This window comes from Sus scrofa, chromosome 5 (assembly GCF_054392235.1).
Source record: "Sus scrofa isolate SSC_HxYL_T2T_F1_AM1 chromosome 5, Sscrofa_HxYL_maternal_Yorkshire_Landrace_v2.0, whole genome shotgun sequence".
Lineage (NCBI taxonomy): Eukaryota > Metazoa > Chordata > Mammalia > Artiodactyla > Suidae > Sus > Sus scrofa.
The window spans coordinates 67,996,244-68,018,974 of record NC_139387.1 but is presented as its reverse complement, the minus strand read 5'-3'; the positions used below and the strand labels follow the sequence as shown (position 1 = coordinate 68,018,974).

The 22,731-nt window shown below is 37.3% G+C and overlaps 2 protein-coding genes across 2 annotated transcripts; both read right to left on the bottom strand.

Annotated features, from left to right (window-relative positions):
* Nucleotides 1-3,627: 3,627 nt before the first annotated feature.
* On the bottom strand, nt 3,628-4,545 carry LOC106507526 (taste receptor type 2 member 7-like). The gene has a single exon (XM_021093124.2). It carries the CDS (start codon nt 4,543-4,545, stop codon nt 3,628-3,630), a length of 918 nt encoding a protein of 305 aa, XP_020948783.1.
* A 9,528-nt stretch (nt 4,546-14,073) lies between these two features.
* LOC146403420 (taste receptor type 2 member 7-like) lies at nt 14,074-15,006 on the bottom strand. The gene has a single exon (XM_085024881.1). The coding sequence runs from the start codon at nt 15,004-15,006 to the stop codon at nt 14,074-14,076; it is 933 nt and encodes a 310-aa protein (XP_084881007.1).
* Between the last annotated feature and the right edge of the window lie 7,725 nt (nt 15,007-22,731).

The window sequence follows — 22,731 nt, the reverse complement described above, 5'->3', positions numbered from 1 at the left end:
AATCCATCCCACTCCCTTCCCCTCCCCCTTGGCAACCACAGTCTATTCTCCAAGTCCATAATTTTCTTTTCTGTGGAAAGGTTCATTTGTGTAGTATATTAGATTCCAGATATAAGTGATATCATATGATATTTGTCTTTCTCTTTCTATCCTGGTCTTACTGACATTGCAAACTGAGGAGATCCTTAAGCCTCATTTGAACATAATAGAATTATTGGAACAAGGGAGTTCCTTCAAGGGGAAAATACTTATCCCATTTGTTCCCACCATGTAAAGATAAAACTCTTATTAGGATGACATAGTAGTTTGAATTTTGTCCTCTGCTAAAAGATATAGCCAAGTACTAATGCCTGTTATCTATGAATGTGTCCTTATTTAGAAAGGGGTCTCTGCAAATGTAGGCTCAGAGCAGAACATAAATAAAATGACTGGTGTCTTTATAAAAGAAGGGAGATGAATAAAGAAGAAGGCCATGTGAAGCTGGAGCTGGGGATTGGAGATGTTTTTGATACCACCCAAAGAAGAAAAAGCTACAAGGATAAGCTACAAGGATATATAATATAGCACAGGGAACATAGCCAATATTTTATAACTTTAAATGGAGTATAATCTATAAAAAACATTTGAATCACAATGTTGCATAACTGAAACTAATATAATATTGTAAATTAACTTACCCTAATTTAAAAAAAAAAATCTGACCTGATTCAATTCTGTGTGACTATTTACACATTCTGCCACAGAAACAGAATGCTCCTTGCTCTGCCACATGACATCCATCTGTGCCCTGTATCTCTTTTCTTAAAATGCTGATTTTGGAGTCAGAAACCTCTGCTCCAGGGGTTTGTCTACAAGGAGGAGGCACCAGCAGTCACACTTCCCAGGTGGAATCCGAGATATGGATATGGCCATGGGTGTACCAGGAGCCAGAAGAGGTAAGAAAGGATTCTCTTGCCTCTCTCTTGAAAATTTTCTCTCTTTTGCCGAGAGACAGAGTTAGAGACAGAGAGAAAACTAAGTATGTGTGTGTATGTGTTTTTACAGCCAAATCTAGACTTTCGAATACCCTTCTACATGAAAAGAAATCAGGACTCCTTGGAGAAGTAGTGAATCCAGGCTTGATGAATGAGAGTACAAAATAAGTCTGAAATATTTTGTTGTGCAAGAATGTGAAGAAACATGAAAAGAATTACAGGAACATGTCAAAAAGACATAAGAGCCAACTCGAAGTGGTTCTTACTTGATAAATCTAGAGCATTCTGGGTACTAAAATAAATATTAATAGTAATAGGTAACTCATTGATTAAAATATGAATCTCTAATTCCATACTGACATAAAAAACAAATTAATAAATAGGTGATTTCCATTAAGCATTCTTTATCAGGCAAAAGAAATGTTCTCTTGTTCATTAAGATTATGTGTCAAAATAGAGAATAGACTTGTGGTTGTCAAGGGGGAGAGTGGAAGAGGAGAGATGAATTGGAAGTTTGGGATTAGCAAATGCAAACTATTATATATATAATGGATAGACAATAAGGTCCTACTGTATGGGGCAGGGAACTGTATTCAATATTCTGTGATAAACCATAATGGAAAAGAATATGAAAATAATATATATATAACGTATGACTGAATCACTTTGCTGTACAGCAGGAATTAACACACTTCAATAAGTCAACTACACTTCAATAAAATAATTTTTTTAATGCTTTTCAGGGTTGTACCTGTGGCACATGTAGGCTCCCAGACAAAAGGTCTAATCAGAGCGGCACCTGCCAGCCGGCACCACAGCCACAGCAATGGGGGATCAGAGCTGCCTCTGCAAGGTACACCACAGCTAACCGCAACACCAGATCCTTAACCCACTGAGCAAGCCATGGGTTGAGCCCGTATCCTCATGGATACTAGTCGGGCTCATTATCACTGAGCCACAATGGGAACTCCTAAAATACACTTTTTAAAAAGAGTAGATGTCAAAAGACTTTCAAATGTAGTAAGTCTCCCTTACGCATATTTATAGTCATTAATATAATAGAAAGATTTCTACTGTGTATTTAGGAGATTTTACCTGTTAAACAACATGATGCTGGTATATTTTAAGAAATAGTTTTCCCTTACTTTACTCCTGTGCATCCTCTCTCTCTCTCTTTCATTTTCAAAATCTCTAGTAAAAACTCAGCTTTATACAGCTGTCCTGTTTCCCTTAATGTGGGAAGCCCTAAGTTCTCACGAGACGTGCAGGTGCTTCCTGGAGAACAAAATCCTTAACATAAAATAAAAACTCCAACCAAGTGCTACCTTCTGGACTCTGAGATTTATAGCTCCATCTGAAACTAATCGGAGAGCTAACCACCTTTCCTATAACATTCTCATCTTGGGTGGATGGCATATGGAAGTGGCAAAGTCCGAATTTGTGTGCACAATACGTTGTTTTGTCTACATTAGCAACATTGTTCTGATTTTTGCTGGGAGGACTCCCCCTTAGGGTAAACTATCAAGTAGAGGTTGGGGGACGGTGGATATATAAACATGATAAAAACAAAATAAAGACTTTTTCATACTTTTAGTTTTCCAGGCATAACTTAAAAAACACACATCTCAAAGAAATTAATTGCTTTATTGAATCTTTCTTAGAATTTTCCTCTTTCAAATCTGAATTTCATGCCAGAAAAAAACGCAGAAATCTAAAAACAATTTCTTTTTTGCTAATTTTATGTAATTTTTGTTATGGAAAATATTAAACATATCCAAAGATAGAATGATACAATAAATTGGATGTACCCATCACCTATTTTCATCAGTTATCAATGTATGGCCTATAAATATATCCTTAGCCATCCCACTTCCCTATGGATTATTTCGACATGCACAACAGATACAAAAGCTTCACACCCCTTAGCTTGTACAATATGCTATTAGTATAACTAAATTTTAAGCAATAGTAACTAGTTATTATGAAAGGATTTTAGCAGCTTCAATGAATTTCAGACTATTTGATTTCTGCAGGTACCTCAGTAGCAAAAAATGTTCACAAATACAAGATATCTTAAAATATTATCAAAACATGAATTAAATGGCTAAATCTGTATTTTCACAGGGACTAGGTGGTCATATAGAGGAACTAATTAAGTAAGAGCATATTAATATGAACTGTGAATCCCTGAATGACTGTTTCCATCATAGATCCGTACTGACCTCCTGTCTTCTGTAAACGATTCAGTGTTAAGGCTGGTGGTTTTCAGTTAGTCTTTGGATATATTTTTCCTATTTAATTTTTTTTTCTCTTTTAGATCTTATTATTCAATCTTGATGACTTTTGTTTAATTTTTAACAATCTTCCTCTTCTGCAGATCCATGTGAGTGGATTGTGACTTTGTCACAGCCCATTTTTTAACATGTATATTCACAAAAGTTCTAACAGCTCAAAGAGTGATACTTCCTCTTGATATTTTTTTTCTCTAGTTACTAGATTAGATGTCTATCCTTGTCTTGGAAGAACTGAAATGATACTCAGTGCCATAGTACGTGTGCAAAAGGAAGAAACCCATGAAGCAAGGCAGATTCCATGAAGACTTGCCAATGACTTTTGTTGCAGGCCCATTTGCTTGGCTGAGAGCATCTTCTTTTCAGGCCCCACACTTCCAATGCCAAAGAATCCCCAAGAAGGCTTTCCTCATTTGGCTGTTTCCAAAAATTATAACATATGAATGACCCGAAGGATAGAGAATTCCTAACATATAACCAAACATCGTAACCAACTTGTTCTGCAGCAAAAAATGCCCCCCAAATGTCATGAAAAAAGCAAGGTGGTACAGGGCAAAGAACACAAGAAAGAAAAACACAGTTCTCATGGCTCTGAAATGGGCCTCCATGCTGGCGTCTCTGGAATCACTGACACTAAGTTCAATGTGCTTCTTGTGTTTCCACAAAGAACAGAGCAATAGGAAAAAGGAAATCAGGGAAAGAGAGAAGGGAGGGATGGACCCAGCTGTAAAAATAAGCATAAATTTTAATTTTTGACTTTGGGTCACGTTGTATAACTCAGTTATATTTCTCTCAAGAATGTTTTGGGTATGATACCAGAAACCATCAAAACTATATGGGAAAGGAAAGCTCATGAACAGGAACGGCACAGATAATAGCAGAAGTATGAAAACTACTTTTTTGATTCTCCGTTTTAGCCAGAGGAAAGGGAGATTGGAGAAACTGGCGATCTTCAGGAAATAAAAGACAACAAGGCAAGTAGCTAACCAAATGCTCAAGTGGTTGGCCAGTATCAAGCTACTAGCAAGGACGTAATTTCTTTCCACAGTACCAAAGCCTTCTTGATAGAGTAGCACTGAAAACAAATTGGCAACTGTTAGCCACAGTTGACTGATTCTGGCAAAGGCCAAACTAGTGAGAATAAAGTCAACCAAGCATAACTTCTGATTTCTAATCCAAGCAATGAAAGTTGTGAGTCCAATGAATCCATTCCCTAAAATTCCAATTATAAGTTCCCCACCTGTTACAGTCATGAAAACTTTCTCCAACACATTCAACATGGCTGAAAAGAGAAAACTCTGATCTGTAGATTGTTGATTGACTAATTTCCAGATGACTTACTAGATAATGATAAAAATTTTATGTTTGATTATGCAGTAGTGTTCTTTTTTATTGCGGCTCTTCTTTTTAGCTATGAATCTCAGCAACCTAATAAGACTCTGTAATCACTTTCTGTAACACTCATTGGATATTTCCAAAATAGCTCTGCTAAGAATTTCCAGTCTTGGTCCAGGTGTTAGCTACAAACTGTAATATTCTATGTACAGAGATAGTCAAAAGATCAAATTCTCATTTGCTACAATGTAAATTAAGGCATGAGTTAATTTTCACTCATTTGAATGAAAATTTTTTCTCCTGTCCCAAAGAATAACATTATTTGATTTACAAATTTGAATCATGAAATATGAACCTCAAACACTGATTTTCATCACATTAAAATATTTCAACATGTAAGCAAAACCAGAAACCCCTGCTCTACTGGTTAATTGTAAAGCATTCATAATAGAGATTAATGCATTACAGGATATGACATAGAGTTTAAAATTTTCAGGAAACTTGGCAGGTAATATATGAATCTAACCTCAGTATCATGGTTCCTCTTTTTTGCGAAGGATAATTTGCTGTACCATCTACCCCTTGAAGAGGTACAGCATTTGATAGGCCTTTGGATTTCAGATTAATAAAAAATTCTTTGTGCTACTTTGACCTGTTTGTTTGCAGAGTAATCATAATGCTGCCAATTGTGAATGGGGATGTGAACAAGTTGAAGCTGTTCAGAAAATCTAGGTTCTTCCACATGGATCCAAGAAAATCCAATGATGTATGAAGTACAGATTTAAAGAGACCATGCAATGCAGTTGTAATTGATGTCAACAGGGTCTCTATCACCTGTTCACTCCATTTACTTGTGACTTTCAGACCTGTTCATGTTGATGTATTCTATGCCATTTCCATTTAATAATGGATAGTAGCTGTCCATGCACAATTTTACAGCTTAGTGGATCAGATAACATCCAGTTCATGATGATCACATGAATAATGAACATCCCAAGCTTAAAGGTGGTCTGTACCAGAACTTAGTGGTATGATGGTTCTGTATGATATGCTGTAGCATTACAGATCCACTCAGAAGGGCCTAAATGACATTGGTGAAGGGAAAATCTGTATATTTGTCCATTTTTCTAAATGGATAGATGGCCAGAAAATATATCTATCCTAATGCATGGGTGGTTGCTAGTTATTTGGCTGATTGGTTAAAGACTTGAAATAAAAACGATCAGAATACTGTTGATCAGGAAGACTTGGGAAGAGGTATAACAGCATGTACCTCTTAAAGTAGGTACAAAGTATGAAACACTGTGTAAATGCTCACTGATAGACATCCATTGCAGAAGAGGATTGCAATAACCAGGTAAGAAAAGAAAACATTCTGTGGATATCAATTAGCTTTTTTCCCTGCTATTTTGATGCCCTACCAATAGGCACCTGGTGGTAGAGTGAAGGCTATATATAGGCTAAGCAACAATTAGTCATCTAAGCTCTCAACAGTGTTTACCTTCTCTCACTAAAGTTATTCTGACTATTGCTACTGGGGAGTGCCCGACCTGCCAGCAACAGAGAAGAACACTGAGCCTTAATATGGCATCATTCCTTAGGGGAAGAAGCCAGCCACCTGTGGCATTGCATCACACAGGGAAAAGAAATTTGTCCTTGCTGAAATAGACATTATTGCGGATATGTATTTGCCTTCCCCAATTGTGAGACCACACTCTGAAAGAATGTGGTCCTGTCTTACAGGATACAGTACAAGCTTTGAATCAGAGAACAATGTTGTAATATATTTCATAAGCCAGAAAACACTCACCTAGGAGTCCAGAGGTGCTAGCAGGGAGAAAATCTTCCCATTATTACACCTAATAAACCACTCCAATAGTTTTTGATTCTCATGCCCACTGTTCTGAGTCCTGCCCAATTGGAGGTCTTTGTTCCCAACAGAAGAAGTTTTCTGCCAGAAAACATGGAAGTGAAGATCAGGCTACCACCTAGTCACTTGGGACTCCCCATGCTGCTGAACCAGCAGGTATAACTTGGGACTCCCCATGCCACGGAACCAGCAGGCAAAGAAATTCACCTGCGTGTTGGAGGTGATTAGCAAGAGGGAAAATAGGTTGCTACTACATGGTAAGAAAAGGACTATGCCTAGAACACAGGAGAGTCTCTGGGACATCGCATATTTCTTCCATACCCAATAGTAAATTTAATGAAAAACTACACTAATCATGAACAAGGCAGAATAGCTTAGGATAATGTAATGAAGGTTTGGTTTACCCCACCAAGTAAAGAGCCCAGACTTGCTGAGGTCCTGACTGAGAGTAAAGAAGTTATGGAATGGACAGTGGAGGAAGTAAGTTATAAACATCAGTTTGGCTACTTGACCAGTTACAGAAATGACATTGTAACAGCTAAATGTATTTTCTTCATATATATTCCTTAACTATTAACTATATTTTTATCTTCTCTCTGATCTCATTATTTTAAACAACTTTTGCTGGAGATTTTCACTGCTATTTATTCTTCAGGTAGCAGACTATCTCAAAGGGGTCGTGACAAAATTTGAGGAGTAATGAATATAGCTCAGAAATGGATACAATGTGTCTGTTTTGGAGGATGACTGAGAATATCTTTGTGTGAGTAGTTGTACCATTTTAGACAGCCTTATAGATTTGTTTGGTATAGCAAGAAATATACATATGCATAGAAGCATGTCTCTGGATGCTGAGTAGCCAAAAGAAAGGATTATGCCAGTTATTAAATGTTATCTCTCAAGTCCAAACTCACCCTTTCTTCTTATTTTTAGTGATTTTTATTTTTTCATTTATACTTGGTTTACAGTGTCCTGTCAAATTTCTGCTGTATAGCAAGGTGACCCAGTCACACATACATATGTACAATCTTTTTCTCATATTATCCTCCATCAGGCTTCATCATAAGTGACTAGATATAGTTCCCAGTGCTATAGAGCAGGATCCCATTGCTTATCCATTTCAAAGGCATAGTTTGCATCTATTAACCCCAAACTCCCAGTCCATCCCACTTCCTTCCCCTCCCCCTTGGCAACCACAAGTCTGTTCTCCAAGTCCATGAGTTTCTAGTCTGTGGAAAGGTTCATTGGTGCTGTATATTAGATTCGAGATATAAGTGATATTATATGGTGTTCATCTTTTTATGATTTACTTCACTTAGTATGAGAGTCTCTTTTTGCATCCATGTTGCTGTAAATGGCATTATTTTGTTCTTTTTTATGGCCAGGTAGTATTTCATTGTGTACATAGACCTCATCTTCTTAATATATTCATCTGTCAATGGACATTCAGGTTGTTTCCATGTCTTGGCTATTATGAATAGTGATGCAATGAACATATGGGTGCATGTGTCTTTTTCAAGGAAAGTTTTTTTTTGGATATGGGCCCAAGAGTGGGATTGCTGGGTCATATGGTAGTTCTATATGTAGTTTTCTGAGGTGCCTCCATACTGTTTTCCATAGTGGTTATACTAATTTACATTTCCACCAACTGTGAAGGAGGGTTCCCTTTTCTCCACACCCTCTCCAGCATTTGTTACTTGTGGACTTATGAATGATGGCCGTTCTGATTGGTGTGAGGTGGAACCTCATAGTAGTTTTTATTTGCATTTCTCTAATAATCAGGGATGTTGAGCATTTTCTCATGTGCTTGTTGGCCACCTGTATACCTTCTTTGGAGAAATGTCTATTCAGGTCTTTTGCCCATTTTTCAGTTGGGTTGTTGGCTTTTTTGCTGTTGAATTATATAAGTTGCTTGTATATTTTAGAGATTAAGCCCTTGTCAGTTGCATCATTTGAAACTATTTTCTCCCATTCTGTATGTTGTCTTTTTGTTTTTTTATGGTTTCCTTTGCTGTGCAAAGCTTGTCAGTTTGATTAGGTCCCATTGGTTTGTTTTTGCTTTTATTTCTGTTGCCTTGGGAGACTGACCTAAGAAAACATTTGTACAGTTGATGTCAGAGAATGTTTTGCCTATGTTCTCTTCTAGGAGTTTGATGGTGTCTTGTTTTAGATCTAAGTCTTTCAGCCATTTTGAGTTTATTTTGGTGCATGGTGTGAGGGTGTGTTCCAGTTTCATTGATTTACATGCAGCTGGCCAGTTTTCCCAGCATCACCTGCTGAAAAGACTGTCTTTTTCCCATTTTATGTTCTTGCCTCTTTTGTCAAAGATTAATTGACCACAGGTGTCTGGGTTTATTCCTGGGTTCTCTATTCTGTTCCATTTGTCTGTATGTCTGTTTTTGTACCAGTACCACACTGTCTAGATTACTGTGGCTCTGTAATATTGCCTGAAGTCTGAGACAGTTATGCCTCCTGCTTGGTTTTTGTTCCTCAGGATTGCTTTGGCAATTCTGGGTCTTTTATGATTCCATATAAATTTTTGGATTGTTTGTTCCAGTTTTGTGAGCAAACTCACCCTTTCATACTCAGTTCTGTGATGAGAGTTGGCACGTGATGTTTCTGCTATGCCAACAGGCTCTATGTTAGGCTCTTCCAGTAAGGGATAGTAGAAGGAGATTGTAAGGCTGACAAAGGGAAATGGGATTTGCTACCTCCAGTTCCTTCCTTGGGGGCTTCCTACATGTTCCCTGTCTACCCACTGTTTCTGTGAGCACCAATTCAGCAGTGCTTCATCCTGGCAGCACCTCCTTCCCATGGCAGAAGCAGAATCCAGTGCTTTACTGAACCCTCCCTCAGACCACTAGTGGAAGCGGCAGCTGGCTGCCTCCCCCTCCTCTGAGAACAACCCCAGCAAATGTCCCCTCATGTTCAAAGGGATACTTCTCTGGACTAAGAGACACAGTACCAGTTGAACAGTATATCTTCCCTAAAGTCTGAATTTCAGCTCCATGGGCCCCTTTTTCTAGCTTTCTAGGCTTTAGCAATTTTAACCTATCTCCTTTGTTCTTTAACCCTAGGAATGAGGGCTTCTTCCTGCAGTTGCTGAGTCCACATAAGGTTCTCTTTCTACTCTGTCAGTTATTTTATTAACGACTTTATACCTGGTTAATAATTCTTTTTATCAAACTTTTCTTTCCAAATGGACATGTCGTTTCTTTTTTTCTTATAAATTCTGATGAATACAACCTTCCATTTAGATCTTAATTTTAAATATTGTATTTTTTAGTTCTCCAGTGTGCATTTGTTATCCTTTTATAAATTCTAGTCCCAAGCAACAGAATTTTAGGCTCACTGTTAAAATAAGCCTTTTTAATTTCATTGCTTTTGCGTAATGGCCTTTGGTAAGTTTAGTTCCTCTAGAGTACAGATTGCCACCTATTTGTACAAATAAAGTTTTATTGGAACACAGCTATGTCCATTCACTTATGTATTGTCTATGGCTGCTTTTGAGATACACTGGCAGAATTGAATAGTCACAGCACAGACCATATGACTTGGAAAGCTAAAATATTTATTCTCTGACTCTTTACAGAAAAATGTTTACTGACTTCTGTGCTGGAGTCCTGCTTTCAAGGTCAGTACAAGGTGTAGTTCCCTCATAGTTTTGCTTCTGTACACAAAGGTGTACTCCCTGCAACAGTGTGAAGAGGAGTTTTCCTTGGTGTTTTGGTAGAGGTTTTTAAGACTGACTTAAATGTCCTAGAATCTGTATACTAAACAATTATAATACCAGTTTTGTAGTTTTATTTCTGTTAGCACATCACCCTTAATCATATGGAGATTTATCAGACGAGACCAAAGGAGATCATTCGTTGAAGAGGAATAATCAGTTTATTCTACATTTCTTATCACTTAAATGAAGAGAGAAGCATGTATAGAAATTGACATGTATCTCCTAGAGACTGAAGGACACACCAGCTGGGCTTAAATTATACCTGAAAAAGTCTATAAGAAAGAGTATGGCTGTAGGATGGTTAGAGCAAAGAGTACTGCCCGAGAATGGCTGCTTTTCCAGATTTCACTGAGGCAAGTTTCCTATTTCTCATAGGCCAGATATGGACCCTATAAAGGGAGCTCAACATGGGCCATTTGAAAGAGAACTTCTAAAAGGCATCTCATGAAAGGGAAAAGTAATCCTAGCAGGTAATGGCCAGGTACAGTACATCAAAACCAGGAGCATAATAATTTCGTATGATTCAGTACCGCTAAAGGAGGCAACACTCATTGTAAGGAACTTCAGATAGGACAGCCCATGTGAAGAGATTCCAATAAAAACCACAAAAATGCTAAACCATAAAAGATTAACTCAGCAAGCTTGGGATGTTCCAACTCTGCAAATTCCAAACAAAGATTTGGCCCTTGACTGGCTTCTAGGAGAGAATCTCTAAACCTTTAGAATAGGCTTCCCAGTAAGAGTATCTCTGTATACCTGGGTCTTGAGTCACGCCAGATACTTTTTGCTAACCATGTGTTTTATGGTGAATCCTTTTTTGTTTGCCTGGGACATAGAGCCATGCTGTATCAATGTAAGCTGGGGACCAAGTAGCTATAATCAATCACATGGATACTCCATGTCTGTATGTGACTAATCCCTAATAAAAATGCTGGACACCAAGGTTTGGATGAGTTTTCCTAGTTGGCAATACTTCATATGTGTTGTCATATATCATTCCTGAGTGAATCAAGTGCTGTTTATACAACCCCACAGGGAAAGGAAAACTGGAAACTCATGCCTGTTTTCTCCTAGACTCCATTCTAGGTACCTTTGGCCTTTGATGATTTTCATCTATTTTTCACTAGATTAAAATATAACCATGACCATAATAGCTTTTTTTTTTAGTTCTCTGGGTATTTCTTGTGAGTCATCAAACCTGGAAGTGGCCTAGGGACCCTGGATGCAGATGTCTATGGAAGAATGAGTCTGCATTAAAATATCTGGTATGACTGACAGCTTTCCACAACAACAAAGAGAGCTATAGATGACACCAGCTGTAAGTGTAACTATAAAGGAATCAAAGGCAGTATAGATGATGGGGAGAAGAATAGGAGGTTGCACAAAATATCTTTCCTATGTTAGGTTTTCAAGTTTGAATAGGAAATGAGAATGGTGAGTGGGAAAAGTTTTATATTAAATGACAGATTTAAACTTTGTTTTTAGTTTGGACTGGACTTAATATATGAGTGATTATAGAAGCTGTAAGGTCTGCCTAAGGTTTTTTATTTGTCTGCTTGAAAAGGAAGAATAATTCAACAAACAGACAAAGGCATTTTATATTCTATGCTCTTCTAGACATCGGTTAAAAGAGTGTGAAGTAAAAATTTAACATGCCAGTTCATTCTATGCTTACTATTTTCCAAGTGTAATTTTAGGTAATGCCAAGCCATCAGTCATAGACATGAAGTGTTGGAATTTTCAAATTCTCATTTTATTATTTTGGGGTTTTATGTGTCTGAGACTTACTACACTTAATCTTTTATATTTGTAATCTAGTGACAATACATTCTTTTTTTCCAGCTACTGTTCTTGTATCTCATCAAAATTCCATTAGTGATATTCAGAACATATTTTGAATTCATTCATTTACTCATCCAAAACATACCTACTAAATACCAAGAAGCTGAGAAAGATAGCCTTTCTTTGTAAGCAAGTGTGCTTTTTTAAGTAGTACACTCTTCTTGGTTTAAAATCATGCTAGGCAATGGTGACACTATGAAACTAAGGCATCAGAATATCCTACATTATGAAAGAGAGGAGGAAGACTGGAGAATGGAACCAATAAGAAATAGAAAATATTTGAAAATTGAATCTGAATGCATTGGAGAGACAGAAATATTTTGGGGTCTACAGTGTCTAAGATACTTTTCTCTGTTTCAGCTTTTATTTTTACTAATTTGATTACTTATTGCTTTTTTTTTTAAAAAAAAGTGATAGTGTTGAAAATTTAAGCTATTAAATTCTTAAGCTATTAGTAATCAAAACTATCTCTTGCTTATATGCAATATCCTCCTTCTTGAGAATTTATCTCAATTGTTTGCCAAGCTCAGCTTATTATTTACGGGTTCTCTAGGAGTGCATCGTTTTGTCCTTTTCTTTTGCCATGCATTAATTTTTTTCCCTCTGATCCTTGGTTGATTTTTTTATTTTTTAATTTTTTGGTGTGCTCATTTGTACTGAATTTAAATCTTTAATCTATGTAGTTGTCCATGATTTTTTTCCATTGAGGAATTTGTTTCCTTGCTAAGATATTTTTATGAAATGCAATTTGTAATATTGCCATCTTTTAGAATTTCCATTTCTGATATATGTCTTTGCTTTTATTATTATTATTATTATTATTATTATTATTATTATTATTGCCTTTTCTAGGGCCGCTCCTGTGGCATACAGAGGTTCCCAGGCTAGGGGTCGAATCGGAGCTGTAGCCGCCGGCCTATGCCAGAACCACAGCAACGCAGGATCCGAGCCGCATCTGCAACCTACACCACAGCTCAGGGCAAGGCCGGATCCTTAACCCACTGAGCAAGGGCAGGGATCGAACCCGCAACCTCATGGTTCCTCATGGTTCCTCATGGTTCCTGCGCCACGATGGGAACTCCTGTCTTTGCTTTTAGTGTCCAGTAATAATCAGATAATTTACATTCCAAATTCTGTCTACTAGTTGAGCCCTTTGTGCGTAGTTGATCTTTGATATTTTGTTTGAAATTTTAGCAAGTCAGTACTTATATTAGGAAATAGCCACTAACAACCTGAGGCTTTAAATTGACATTATGGAGTTCCCATTGTGGTGCAGCAGAAACGAATCTAACTAGGAACAATGAGGATGCAGGTTTGATCCCTGGCCTCACTCAGTGGGTTAAGGATCCAGCATTGCTGTGAGCTGTGGTGTAAGCTGCAGACGTGGCTCGGATCCTGCGTTGCTGTGGCCATGGTGTAGGCTGGCAGCTGTAGCTCTGATTCGACCTCTAGCCTGGGAACCTCCATATGCCACGGGTGCAGCCCTAAAAAAGCAAATAAAATAAAATGACTTTGCGTTTATATAGGCATTTTAAATTTTCTATTAAAATTTCAACATGTTATTAAATATATTTACTCTTCTCATTTTGTGCTATTTTTAAATAAAAACTTAAAATATTTACCTTTCTTTAGAAATTAAATCTGTATGTATTTTAATGTGTATAAATATATTATATTAATATATATTCATAGCAATTATTTATACATTCTTTATGTATATATAGTTTTTATGAAATAAGTATGGTGGCAATTAAGTGAGATAAAACTAAACTGTCTAGTACTTTACTAATATAAAATGCTTTATCTGTATGCTCTAATTTTACTATTAATTTTATCGTCACTTCACTATTTCAGTGGAAACACAGCAAAATCTTTTTCTTTTAATGTATTACAAGCAGATATTTTCAATAAGCCTCAATGACATATCACAGAACAGAATTTTAAAAGTCTGGATGAATTAAAGAGATGTACACAAAGTCCTGTTTGTTGTCCTCATTCTTGAGAAAATCATCATCATTTCAGGCATGTTTACGGAAGTGTAGGTTTTCTTGGATTCATGGAACAGTTCAGTTTCCTCAAGATACGGAGAGAAGCCTGTTTCAATTTGCTGTTCCATAAAATCATAAGAAATGGATGGCCAGATGGATAGAAGAATAATAGCACATTTGAAAAAATTTTTACCACAAAATTGTCTTGCCTGCCATAGCCCCACATTAACAAAATATTGCTTGCATAGTACAGAATGAAGAGGAGAAGGAATGAGATCATAGACTTCATGGCTCTCACATGGGCCTCTGTGCTAGTATCCCTGGACACGGTGCTCTTCATGTGCCTGAGGTGACTCCATAAGGAGAGGATTAAAAGAACAAAGGAGGTCAGGGACACTACAAAGGGGATGATGAACATTGTGCCAAGGAACAAATGTGAGGTTAATATATGTTTTCTTTCTGAAAAATACAATGTCACATTGTTCTCAGCGTCTATTTGATTTTTGAGCAGGATCTTTACTACCGTATCCTTAAAAAGAAGGCTCAAGCCAAAGGAGAGGGCTGCCCCCAGAACAATAATGAGAAGCACTTTGTGAATTCTCCATTTCATCCAGAGGAAAAGCAAATTAGAAAAGTTGGCTATTTTGAGGAAATAGAAGACACTGAGGCAGGTGGTGCAGACTGTGCAGAAATAATTGGATCCTATCCAGAGGTTTTCCAAACTTATCAGTAGATCATTATTGCACCATATTGTCACAGAGATTACATGTAAGCCTATACTCAAAATTATTATGCACAGCATAAATATTCTGGAAATAGCCAAGCAGGTGAGAATACAATCCATCAGGGAGAACCTCCTGTTCTTGATCCAATCAATACAGTTAACCAGTAAAATGAATCCATTTCCCAAAATCCCCACTAGGAATATTACAGCATAAATGATCATAAGTATATTCTCCAATGTGCTTCCCATGCCTGCTGACAGGGAAGCTCTTCCTTCAGTGCTCCACTGATTTATATGAGGTGTTGTATGCATCCAAAGCTTTAAGGTTCAATAAGTTCCTTTTTCCTGTATTTTAATATCCACTGACAAAGAAAGGAATGCCTTCAGCATGCACCCAAAGTCTTAGTTACCTTTGGAAAAACCACCTTTATTTCTCTCAAGATCTCAGCTAGTGATTTTCAAGGCAGATATTGTATTACATGCTGCTATGATACTGCCTATAATTTCCATGTGAAGCTATGCATTCGAATTTGAATCCTGGTTTGCCAGCACACAAAATAGAGGTCAATTTTTAAATGTCTTTTTTATAATTTGTTTCTTAAGATTTAAACACTTGATTCATTCTCCTCAGTTATAAGCTAGAAATACTAAACCTCAATCTAGAAAATATATTATCTCAATCTGGGTGCTCTGAGAAGCAAGGAGAATACTGAGGGAAATGCCTGAATGGGAACCAAAGAGGGAGGAGAAGAAGGCTGGGAGAGCAGTTATACCACCATGTAAGTCTGACTCTTCTGGAAGAAGAAGGAAGTTCTTAGGAAACAATCCTAAGTAGTCCTAAGAACTTTCCAAGAAGGCCAGTGGGCATTGTCAAGTCCATGGTGCACGTCAGAAGAGTTCTGAGGCTCCCAGGAGCAGGCCTGACATTGAATCTCTGCTGGGCTGATTGACTGGGAGCAGCTCATAGAAGGGAATGGGGTGATGGGTTACAGAGCATAAGAACATGAACTTGTCAGCTCTTGAGAAAATATAATTAAAATCAAAATATTCTCCCACCTCTCCACAGGGTAGTATACAGTTTTGTTATTAAATGACCATTAAACCAGAATATGATGTATATCATAGGCAATCAGCTAAGGGACTGCAAAAACAGAAAGAAATCTCAAGAATGTATATACACGTCTGACTAGGTCACTTTTCTGCACAGCGTAAATTGGCACAATATTATAAACCAACTATACTTTACTTAAAACAATTTCAAAAAAAGGAAGAAATCTCACCATTTTATATGGCAAAGCAGACACAACTCATTACATACATGTTCTCAAGGAAAGCAGTAACTAGTCCTGAAGTAAAATGATCTGGTAGCACCACTTATTAAACATACTTTATCCTAAGCTGGCCTAGTAATTGAGGTAACATTCTGTTTTAGTTAATTCGCTTACAAAAGAAAAAAAAAACTAACCTTTATGATGGGAAGTAGTTTTGCCAATTGGAGCCAGCTGAAGTTAGGCTCCTGCCCTCCCATAGAAACTGGGAGAATAGGGGTGCTTATTTGTAATAGGGAGAATTAATCCTCTTACTTTTAATATGTATTTGCTCTTACATAGCCAATAATGCTCTCTTAAGTCAGAGATCTCAGAGGCATACTTCCCTAATCACCACATGCAGCAAGTATCTTAAATTATAGTCAAAGTTTATCTTTGCTTTTCATCTCACCAGTACATATTATGTATAAGGAACCTGTATTTTATATAAATACAGAAAATTTGCTGTCTGATGTTACACCAGGATCTCTTGGGGTCTATGGCAGTTTTAAAACATGGCTGCAAACTCTTTACCCTTCACTTACTGAGATTTAGGATTTGCAATCCCTCCTCCTAAAGATGGATGAGCTTGTGACTGCTTCAACCAATATAATACAGTGACAATTACAAGACTCCCAAGGCTGTCATAAAAATGCATCCTTTGCCTTCATCGTTAAAACATTTCCACCTAGAGTTCTGAGCACTCTCAGAAGTCGAAGAATCTGAGACCAACATATTGTGTGGAAACCCAAGCCATATGAAGAAGCCATACATAGGCAATCTGGTCAACCACTCCAACTCAGCCCAGACTGAATCTTCCCAGTCCAGTGACAGATATGTGAGTAAGAACCTGCTTATTGATGCAAGCCCTGCCCATCTGAGTCACATTCAACTGAGTATTCTGAGGTTGAAGTCCCAGGCATTTTAAAGTAGAGACAAATCATCCTACCATGCTCTGTCTGAACTGCTGATTCACAGAATCTGGTAGCATAATAAATTAGTTGTCGTTTTGTATTAGTGAGTTTGAGGTTATTATTTTAAAAAGCAAGAAAGATAGAAAAAGCCTCATTATTACAATTGTCCATCTCTCTCTCCCTCCAATATAGATATGCATAAATTTTGTTATGCAAAATTATGTACAATTTCAAACAATGGGCAAAGGATTTGAATAGATATTTTTATAAGGAAGATATGCAAATGGATAAGGAGCACAAGAGTGGGTGCTCAACATTATTCATCATGGAAATGCAAAACAAACAATAATGAGATAATAGTTCACATCCACTAGGATGACTAGAATTAAAAAGCCATATAATAACAAGTGTCAGCCAGAATATGGGGAAATCAGAACCATTATACACTACTGTTGAGAATATAAAATGAGACTGCAGCTTTGAAAAACAAATGAGCAGATCCTCAAGAGATTAAACATAGAGTTATTATGACCCAGCAATTCTATACCTAGGTAGAAACCTAGGAGAAATTTAAAAATGCATGTCCACCCAAAAAATTGTACATGAGTGTTCATAGCAGCATTATTTATAATAGCCAAAATATGTCAACAACTCAAATGTTCATCAATGGATGAATGCATCCACAAAATGTGCTATAATGAAATATCATGCAGCCATAGAAAAGAATGAGATACTGATACAGGCTACAACATGGGTGAACCTTGAAATATTATGCCAAGTGAAAAAAAAACAGTCACGAAAGACCATATATTAGATTATTCCAAAATGAAGGTCCAGAATAGGGAAATCTCTAGAGGTACTGAGTAGTAGATCCGTGGTTGCTTAGAGCTGGGGTGGGAGCAGGATATGGGATGATGAGGAAATAGGAAAGTAATAGCTAAAGGATGTGGGGCTTCTTTGTGAGGTGATGAAAATGTTCTAAAAGTGGCCATGGTGATTGCATATATCTGTGAGGATACTAAAATCCATCAAATGTACATGCAAGTGGGTGAATTGTATGGTATGTGAATTATATCTCTATAACATTACTTAAGAAAAAAACAAATACACAACATTTTTGCCTCACATACCATGAGTATAACCTCTGTGTATACTTTCTATAACTTTCTTATACACTGGAGTGACCCTATTTGCTTAGCCCTCTTGAATTCTGATGAGGTATAAATAAAATTTCAATAAAGATCATCATTACATTTTAATTAACTATTTATTACTGAAGAGTTTTCATGGCTTATATGTTGTAGTATTCAAAATATCAGTTTCATAAAATGTTCATTTTGGGGTTCACATTACATAACAAATTTAGTTTAAAATTGGTGAGTTGGGGGGCAGTTCTTCTCCAAGCTAATGGAATATCTAACATCCAACATGTGACTTTCAAAGTCCTTCATCAGGGAAAGGGACATGGAGGTTCATCCTCAATCTCTTAAGTAAGTCAGTCCCAAAGTCACAAAATAATTTTGCTTGAAACCCATTGACCTGAAGAAATCGCATACCCCAGACTCATTGCAAGACTCTGGGAAATATAAAGTAACACATGGATAGTCTGTGAGTAGCAAATGTCATAAATACCATTTTAATTATAATTTGTAAGTTTATGGCTATTACAAAATTTTAGAAGTTTCAGGCATTTTTTTTCAAATATCATGTCTATGATACATGTTTTTCCTCTTTCTTTGAGACTTTAGTGATGTCAGTGCTCGTCTATATTTAATCTTTGACGTCACATGACTAGTGCACAATTAACTTGTTATCTCACTCTGGCTTTCAATACCCTAAGGAGAAAACTTGAGTCTTAGTTTCTGGAAATCCCTTTCTAAGGGGGAGCGATTGTTGGGGTTTGGAATGGAAGAAGCACATTGTCCTGGGTCAAATGCTTACCCCCATGCTCCCAGGTGCTTCAGAGTTTTGTGTTTGGTGGGGGTGAGAGAAAGGGATAGATAGAGACATGTCTGCAGGATATTACTTCCAGCTCAAGCCACTTGCCAGGAACTGGTCTCACATTAGAGAAAGAAGATGCAAAGAAAGAAGCCTTTTGAGTTTCTTTAATTCTAGTAGGAAACTTCCCATATTTCTACCAGGTCTACTTGGTAACAAAACTTGACTTGTTAACGTATAAACCAATAATACCACATATTTCCCAGGAGGAAAGATGGCGGATTTTTTTTCCCATTCTAATCAGATCTAGTATGCTATCATTTGTTTTAAATCCGATGTTTCCTTTTTTAAAAAAACATAAGGAAAAGAAATCAGACTAGTGCCCAGGAGTCATGTAGTCATTTGATTATTAATTTACGTCATAAAATATATGATGTATAATATTTGAATGTGCTAAATAATAGCACCTCCTATGTGCTGAACTGTGCTAGGTGTGGGGGTAAACTTGGGGAAACAATATAGGAACAATTTTTTCCTTAAAAATTTAAATTATTTTTAGGATGGTGAAGAAATTTGGAAGTAAAATGATAGTTGCCTTTGACATCTGAACAGGGGAAGAAGGACCAAATTTTATATACATGACCCCCAAGAACAGAACTAGAACAAAGAGTTTGAAATCACAGGAAGGCATATTTTAGCTGCTGAGAAAATAACTATCCAAAGATGAATTATCCTTCTCAAGGTAGTAAGTTCCAGTCACTCAGGATGACAGGCCACTTGACAGTTATGCCATATAAGGAAAAAAATACCCTTATAATAAAAGGAAGAAAGAAAAGCATTGATGATTTTAAATAAAATATTTGCAAATCCAGGCTGAGCGCTTCCAAGGGATAGCAGCACACACGTGAGATTTCAATACAATTTCTGTTTCCAGAAGACTGCCAAGAACAAGCCTACCTACAAAATCATGGAGACTAAGAAATGAAGAGAACCTTATAAAGAGGAACACAGCTTTGAGGATGTCTATTCTCTAGATCCAAAAGAGAAATTCTATTTTGCACACTTGTCACTGGCAAGTTATTTCAACTGGGGGCCATCACAAGTTCATTGATCAGCAATTCGTAGACAGCCCCCACCCTTCCCATTTCAAAGTAACAAGTATGAGCAGGGGATGCTTGGGTAGAAATTAGAGAGAGCCCTGTGATTATAAGTGAGACAATTCAGAGATGAGGGCTGTGGACAGTGTGGTATTATTTTATCTTTTTGGTTGTAACCACCTTTATTGAGTCTGAGCTTTTTACTCTTATATCTTCCTAAAGTAGAATTTCTCAGCCTTGGCACTACCGACATTTTAGCCAGATAATTCTTTGTTGTGGGGACTGCAATATACATTTTTTTTTTTTGTCTTTTGTCTTTTTTGTTGTTGTTGTTGTTGTTGTTGTTGCTATTTCTTGGGCCGCTCCCGCGGCATATGGAGGTTCCCAGGCTAGGGGTCTAATCGGAGCTGTAGCCACCAGCCTACGCCAGAGCCACAGCAACGCGGGATCCGAGCCACGTCTGCAACCTACACCACAGCTCACGGCAACGCCGGATCGTTAACCCACTGAGCAAGGGCAGGGACCGAACCCGCCACCTCATGGTTCCTAGTCGGATTCGTTAACCACTGCACCACGACGGGAACTCCCTGCAATATACATTTTAGAATGATCAGTAGCATCCCTGTCCTCATGCATCTACCAGATAAAATAATTGGATTTCAGACCAGCAAGAAATAATTGGCATTGTCTGGAGTTCCTGTCGTGGCTCAGTGGTTAACGAATCTGACTAGAAACCATGAGGTTGCAGGTTCAATCCCTGGCCTTGCTCAGTGGGTTAAGGATCCAGCGTTACTCTGAACTGTGGTATAGGTTGCAGACGGAGCTCAGATCCCATGTTGCTGTGTCTCTGGCATAGGCCAGTGGCTACAGCTCTGATTAGAACCCTAGCCTGGGAACCTCTATATGCCATGGGAGCAGCCCTAGAAAAAGGCAAAAAGACAAAAAAAGAAAGAACGAAAGAAAGAGAGAAAGAAAGAGAGAGAGAAAGGGAGAGAGAAAGAGAGAGAAAGAGAGAGAGAGAAAGAAAGAAAGAAAGAAAGAAAGAAAGAAAGAAAGAAAGAAAGAAAGAAAGAAAGAAAGGAAGAAAGAAAGAAAGAAATTGGCATTGTCTAGCCTCCTGATTATCAAGTTTCCCTAGGTCTAAAAATAGTTCTCCATAGTATACTTATGTTCCAACGTATTTACACTATACTTATTCCAAGATATACTTGTAGAAAATGTATTTTTTTCATTCTGAAATTTAAATTTAAATTGGCCTCCTGTATTTTCATTTGCTAAGTTGGGCAATCATACACTAAATGCCAGTAGCATACTCTCCGTTGTGAAAACTAAAAATATCTCCAGACATTGCTAGGTGCATTCCAGGGGGCAAAAGCAGCTGAGAACCACTGTCCTAAAAAGATTATGTCCCTTGCATTGAGGGCATCATGGATTATAGCCCAGATATTTAATTTTTACTCACCCATACAAAATTTCTTTATTTTTTGCATTCAATATCCAGGTTTCCCCCCCCCCCCAGGCTTTATCTTTCATTTTACTGCTTATGATATAATTGACTTTTTAAAATTTTATTTTATTTTACTTTATAGCTTTTTAGGGCTGCATCTGTGGCATATGGAAGTTCCCAGGCTAGGGTCAAATTGGACCTACGGCTGCCGGCCTACACCACAGCCATAGCAACGCATGATCCAAGCTGCATCTGCGACTTACACCACAGCTCATGGCAATACCAGATCCTTAACCCACTGAGCGAGGCAAGAGATCAAACCTGAACCCTCATGGATTCTAGTCAGGTTCATTAACTGCTGAGCCCAAAGGGAACTCCCATAACTGATTTTTAAATGTCTCTCTGCAATGTTGAAAATTTGTCTATTAATTTTTGCTGAGAATTATATTATTTCCTTGCAATATCTTCTTTCCTTTCTTAAAAGAAACATTGTAATTGTTCTTCAAATTCTATTTCCAACTATTTTGTTTTAAGAACTTATTAATGTTTCTCCTACATACGCTATTCTGTACTTTTTTTAATGGCCGCCCCCATTCTGTATGAACGTTCCTGGGCCAGAGATTGAATCCGAGCTGCAACTGCAACCTATACCACAGCTGCAGCAATACCAGATCCTTAGCCCATTGCACCAGGCTGGGGATGGAACTTGCACCTCCACAGCAATCAGAGTCACAGAAGTTGGGTTCTTAACCCACTGCACCACAGCAGTAACTCCTGTACACTTTTTTTTTTTTTTTGCTACTTTTTACTTGCTTCTTAATTGCATGTTTTTTTATTGAAGTATAGTTGATTTACCATGTTGTGTTAGTTTCAGGTGTACAGCAGTGTGATTCAGTTATACACACACATATTCTTTTTCAGATTCTTTTCCATTATAGATTATTACAAGATATTGAATATAGTTCTCTGTGCTATATAGTAGGTCCTTGTTTATCTATTTTATATATAATAACATGTATTTGTTAATCCCAAACTCCTATTTTATCCCTCCTCCCCACCTCTTCGGTAACCATATGTTTGTTTGAGTCTATTTTTGTTTTGTAAATAAGTCTATTTGTATCATTTTTTTTTTTTAGATTCCACATATAGGTGATTGCATATGATATTTGTCTTTCTCTGTCTGATTTCACTTAGTATGATAATCTCTAGGTCCATCCACATTACTGCAAATGGCATTATTTCACTCTTTTTATGGCTAATTATAATATGCA